The 6,235-nt window shown below is 52.7% G+C and overlaps 1 protein-coding gene across 1 annotated transcript in view; it reads right to left on the minus strand.

The window, feature by feature from the left end:
- The window catches only part of PHKA2 (phosphorylase kinase regulatory subunit alpha 2), a 105,086-nt gene that overhangs the window by 3,252 nt on the left and 95,599 nt on the right, over positions 1-6,235 (minus strand). Inside the window, exons 26-29 of the mRNA XM_037742817.1 lie at positions 5,850-5,968; positions 5,103-5,132; positions 3,277-3,330; positions 1,294-1,464 (exon numbers count right to left, since the gene is read on the minus strand). Of these exons, the coding sequence (XP_037598745.1) occupies positions 1,294-1,464; positions 3,277-3,330; positions 5,103-5,132; positions 5,850-5,968 (374 nt within the window). The remainder of the gene's footprint in view (positions 1-1,293; positions 1,465-3,276; positions 3,331-5,102; positions 5,133-5,849; positions 5,969-6,235) is intronic.

Consider the following 6,235-nt stretch of genomic DNA (forward strand, 5'->3'; position numbering starts at 1 on the left):
AGCAAACACCATGAGCCCCTGCAGGCTCCTGCCTGGATCCCAGGAGTCCAGCTGCTCGGGCAGGGCCTGCTTCGACCTCCTCACCCGCCTCTGCGGTGGCCGTGAAGACCTCGGGCCCCCACGAAGCACAGGGGCCGCTGATACAGAAAGAACCTTCAGCCAGCACTGCCATGGCTTTGGGAAGGGGTTGCTGTCTGCTATCACTGGGATTCTTTTTCTCTCCTCTCCCACTGTGAAATGAGCTTAAAAAAAAAAAAAAAAAAAGTTCTGAGGCAAAAGAATGTCTTGGTTTGTACAGCTTTGAAGCAAGGCAGACTGTCCCTCCATGCAAGGGAAAAGACAGGGCCTGCTGGGGCCAGGGAGCTGCACAAACTCTCTGGGGCCGAGACAGGAGGGAGGCAGAATGCGAGGTGCAGAGAATGCCACCCCCTCCTTGGCAACAGGCGCTCAGGGAGGTGCTGCTGGGCTCAGGTGCATGCATGCAGTTCCCAAGGACAAGAGGACAATGGCTGGGGCGTCAGAATAGCCTCAGGCGCATGGGAATTGCAGCAGCTGGCTGAGGAGAGAGGCGTCCCCGGGGGGGGGGGGAAAGCAGGGCGTGAGAGAGATTGCGCATTCAGGGCCCACAGAACCCGGGGCCAGACTGGAAGCTCTCCACCTCTGCACACCCTGGGACCCAACAAGGCAGGTACTATCTGAGGGTGGGGGCTCAGTCCCATCGCTGAACAGCAGGGACACCATTCCTGCCTGGACGTGCAGGAGGCTGGGGGCTGGCCCACTCCAGGCCCCTAGTGAACTGACATTCCGGGTCCCAGGCCTGTGGAAGCTGTTTGGGGTTGTCTGTCTTATGGGGTTTTCAGCCGAAGCCTCCCAGCCTTTCCCTGTTCTTCTACTGTCTGGCTTTTCTATGTTCCTAAGATACGTGCAAGTTGGTCCCACACAACTACAACGTGGACTGCCACCTTGTCTTACTTGCTGTGGTTCTCAACCAGGGTGATCTCCCTCCCACGGAACATGTGATAATGTCTGGAGACACTTTTGGTTGTCACACTGCGGGGAGAGATGGCATGTGGTGGTAGAGGCCAGGGATGCTGTAGACATCCTACCACGCACAGGCCCCTAGCAGAGGGTGCCTCAGGCCCAGGTGTCAACAGCATGAAGGCAGAAAAGCTATCCTCTAGGCTGTTTGCTTGCCTGGAGATGCCACCATGCCTCACCAGGGCAGTAAGGGGACGGTTCGCTTCCGAGAGAGCGTCTCCCAGCACCAATGCAGCGGAGCGCAACTGAGCTCACCTTCTGGAGGATCTTCCACACCTTCTGGTAGAATCCCACGGGGACCCTGTTGATGGCCCCATCCAGCCTTCTCCGGCGCAGCCACTGGCCCTGCCGCTCCCCCCAGCCGATGTGATGTCCTCCCGAGTCTGAGGATGATGTCCCAGTGGGTGAGGATGGGGTGCTGGACCTCTGCAAGACAGACAGCCTGGGGCCTCAGAAGCCACTCAGTGCGTGCCCCAGGGAAAGCTCACCATCACAAAGGGCGGCCCCACAACCCAGACCCAAATGCCAGAACACCACTTGCCAGAGAGGAACACGGTGCCTGCAGTACACCTTGCCTGTTTCCTGATGCAGGAGGATGCACACACTTTAGGCTGGTCGCTTTACTCCATGCTGCACTCTGCCTGGCCCCTGAGAGGTGGTCTCGCCCCCAAAGCTAGAACCCATAGGGAAGAGGCCGAGCAGGGCAGGCACAGGCTCCAGACTGCCAGAACGCTAATCCCCACTTAATGCCAGTGGTACCAAGGACACACCCGAGGCCCTCTGGTCCTGCCATGAACACTAATTCCGGGCCTCAGTCCCATCTACACAGTGGGGACACAGTTGGGCATCCTTCAGAGAGTCACCTGGGAGCCTTCCCCACATGGAGACACAGGAGCCCCTGAGGCACGCCTGGTGTGCGCTAAGTGCCCACGAGGGGCAGCTGTCACCGGCACGTGGAGTGGGAGAGCTCTGAGAGTGACAACAGGCTCTCGGAGCAGATACCCGTGGCCCAGGGAGACAAACTCCAAAGTGCCCACCTCACTGCTGCAGTGCCACAGAGAAGTAACAGTCACCTTTCCATAGAGCGGAAACCAGAGAATGCAACACACAACATGGGGGAGGACAAACAGTAAAGCCCATGTTTAGTGGTGGGGACCGTGGAGATCTCCATCCACCCACCCTTTGCAATCTCACTTCCTGCTTGCCCTGTTCATGGCACTGGGCTTTATCTTAATTTGGGGCAATGAGTGCCTCTGAACTGGGGATACTTGGCTGAAGTGAGGGAAAAGGGTGCCATCTCCTTCCCACCTCCTCAACACTGGCGGGATGGATTCAGGCTCCAGAGGGGAGCACTGTCCAAGAGGCTCCCTGCAGCTGGGGCGGGGGCAGGCCTCTGCATGGGGGCACATCCACTCCCTGCAGCAAAGCTCCCAGCCTTCGGTCTTGCCCTGCGGGGCTTCTAGCTTTGTGACCTCTAGGTTGAGAAGGGCTAACCTTCACACTCACACATCTCTTTGCCTGGGACCATGTGGCACTTTGATTTCTCAATGCGCACAGTCAAATGTAAAGGGTTAAAAGTGGAACCGAAACATGAAGCGCGCACAGGGCCGGGGGTGGAGTGTGCCTTTTTGCCGCACTTGGACTTCAACAGATCTTATTTTGAAAGGAAGTTCGGCTGGGTTATTCCACTGGGCTCATTACTGCCACTAAGGCAACAATTAGACATAAATAAAAGTAATTACAGCTGCACTCCTCAATGACTCAGCTGATCTGGGCACTTCAGTTTCAGGAGCAAGACAGCCTCCACTGTGTAGTGAGTGCAATCTGAGTCCTGCATGGGACCTGGGGCATGGTGGGTGCAGGCTGCTAGTCGGCACGTGCAGGCTGCTAGTCGGCACGTGCGGGCAAGGGCTAACCATCCTGGCTCCATAAAGAGGCCCGGAACTAATGCCCAGAAGTTTCCAGAAGCCCTGAGAATTGGTGAGAAGGACGCTCCTCACCCACACGGAGCCGAGGAGCACAGGTAGAGAACCAAGAGCTCAAGATGGAGAATAAAGCTCAGTGCAAGCACTTTGGGGCCTTCTTTCTACCCTCCTTAGAATTCCCGTTGGAGGAGCCTGTGAGCATCCGCTGAAAACAGCCCTGCTCGAATCCTCACAAGTTGGGCATGAGGTGACAACATGAGGAAGGACGTGAGGAGAAGCAGTGACGGACACAATGATCCCGAGGCACGGTTACCGCAGACTTGGAGGAATGCGCACTGCTGGACGCAGCCTGGCCCACAGAAAACAACTACAAAACAAAAAGAATCCATTCAGTCGTGAGCAATGACACCAAGAGACACGGCAGAGGAGGGTCACGGAGCAGCATGCAAAACACCCACAGAAAGCAGCAGCAGCAAACGCGGGTGCAGAGAAGTTCCCACAGCAACACACACAGGCAGCTCAGGTGCAGGCGCACCTGCAAGCACCGCTCTGGGCTTCGACTCCATGCGGAACTTGCTAACTGGTCTTTTTAAAAACATGAACTTGCTAACTGGTCTTTTTAAAAACATGAACTGTGGCCAGGAGCAGTGGTTCACGCCTGTAATCCCACCACTTTGTGAGGCTGAGGTGGGCAAATCATGAGGTCAAGAGTTCAAGACCAGCCTGGTCAACATGGTGAAACCCTGTCTCTACTAAAAATACAAAAAATTAGCTGTGAGTGGTGGCGGGCACCTGTAATCCCAGCTACTCAGGAGGCTGAGGCAGGAGAATTGCTTGAACTCGGGAGGGCGGAGGTTGCAGTGAGCCGAGATCGCGCCACTGCACTCCAACCTGGGTGACAGAGCAAACTCCATTCAAAACAAAAACCAAAACCCCATGAACTGTTACCACTGAACATAAATAAGGTAAATGTTCCTGTTGTATGTGGAGGGTGCCTCATCAAGTTAGGACACAATTTATTTTCCAAACTCACAGCCATGAAATGCTCATATTTTATGGTAAGAATTGTGAAAATCTACAGATGAACCAAATACCTACAGTTGACACTAATATCCTGCATCTAACAGACATTCAGTAGATATTTGTTAAAGGAACGAATATGATCAAGCTAACCCTTTGTCCAAATAAGTATCTCCTCGTCTAAAAATCTAGAACATACCCTTAATTTGCAAGGGCACAGTGTGTTATCTACATGGTGTTCTTGCAAAAGAGACTAGAAATTGAAAATCCCACAATACCTATTACATTTTGAAGAAATAACATGCTCTTTGACATAAGTGGTCAAATACAAAGTTTGTACTGGCGAGGTGACTCCAAACCCAGCAAGGAACAGGTGATCACTTTGTCCGCATAACATGCCAGAACAGCATGAAATGGAGGTGGAAGAACTGCTCGGATTCGCCCACGGTCAGGCCATTGGGATGTGGGGACAGAGGGACGGTGCCACCGAGTGGCTGGCGAAGGAAGATGTTTGGAAAGCCAGTTCCTTACTTGGAAACAGCATAAATTAGGAGAGAAAACACGTTTTACCTCTGGACAATATATGGAATCTGCCTTTACATGTCATTAAGACGCCTCCTCTAGGCTCTTACGGTAATAGAGACATCAAAATGTTAGAAATGCGACTCAGAGGGGGAGGAGAAAGTATATCGCAAGGGTGATAGAAAAGAGTGGCATCCTTACATGTTTTTCCTTCCAGGGTAAGTCCCCCCGGGCGATCTGAGGACAGGAATAGCAGTATTCTTTTTATGGATATAACTGATGACCACATTTCCTCCATTTAGTTTCCTATTTAGTTCCCTCTTTTTGAACAGAAACTCTCACTGAGGCAGAACCTGGATGATCTCTTTCACAAAGTACCCTACAAAGCCCAAGAGTTTGAGAAACAGACTATTTTTAAAGGCATGGGGCAAGGTCGTCTCTCCTGCCCTCGAGCCCCGCTCTCTGCCTGCGCCTGAGCCTGCTGTTTGGATAGAGCCGCCGTCCACACATTCACATGCTGCAGTCACAGCCTCTCTTTCCACATTCAAGCCAGAAAGAACAGGAAGTAAAGGATGAAACAAGGCAAAGGGGCGTCACCTGTTCATCAGCACTAAATCGCCTAGTCATCTGAAAGCAAATATACATCAGGAAATCAAAACCAGCTTTGAGTCAAGAAGGCGTGCTGCTTCTGTCACCCTCTCTCTCAATCCAGGGCCATGTTGGTCAAACCGCAGGGGGTTACCCATGAGTACATCAGGGACTCGATCTAGTGGGTCACGACCAGCATTTAAAATAGAGCAGAAAATCTGAGTGCATTTCTCATGGTCAGAAGGAAACTCTTTCCCACCATGGATCCCGAGCAAGGGCTAGCACAGTACTTGGCACATTAAGACTGTGATGCTGAGCTGCTGCCCTGTGTGGCCACTTCAAATGGATTTTTACCAGGAATTAAAGGTGAACTAAGAAAAGAGACCAGACCCTTGTGGCTGGTGGAGAATCCAAGTATCACGGGCATTCCGGTCTACTTCCAGAGCGCTCTTGCTATTTCATTTGAAGGACACAGATGACTCGGTGACTTTTTGCATGGCTGTGGCCCACTCCACAGAGTGGTTCTCGGGAACAGAGGCAAACATTGACAAGGGTATTTTCTGGAATGTTCATGTTAACATCACATTTCTGGGCAGCTCTGGAATATCTATCTGGGGACAGGGTGTGTTCAGATTCCAGACAGAAGGGACCTCCCATTCTCTACAGACAGTGGGGTCTAGGTTTCTGTCGCTTTCTAGCGGGGAGCCAGGTAGGGAGACCACCACTCTCCCCTCGCTGCCACCGAGGTGTTTTTACCTGTTTCATTTCACTCCTCAGTCTGTTAATGCCACTCCTCTCGGTTTTGGTGACTCCGGTATGGCCCACCTCGTGGATGGAGATGGCAGGGCTGGATGTTGAGGAGTGGATAGGGCGCACTGGAGAGGAAACACACACACGTGCTTCTTAGGACATCTACCGCATCCATCCCGAAGGAGGATCTGCCCGTTTCCCCAACTTGACAATGAGGGTCTTCTCTGCCCTGCCAGTGCCGTGTCTGCAGCACGGAGAGCAGCACAGGCACAGCAGTCAGCGCTTAAAGGAGTGGATGGAAGCGTGCAGAGTACTTAAGCACCATTACAACACAGTGGCCACGAAGTCCCTTACACAGTGCGATCCGGTTTTTTTTTTTTTTTTTTTTTTTT

The sequence above is a fragment of the Cebus imitator genome, unplaced genomic scaffold, assembly GCF_001604975.1.
Source record: "Cebus imitator isolate Cc_AM_T3 unplaced genomic scaffold, Cebus_imitator-1.0 Scaffold128, whole genome shotgun sequence".
Classification (NCBI taxonomy): Eukaryota; Metazoa; Chordata; class Mammalia; order Primates; family Cebidae; genus Cebus; species Cebus imitator.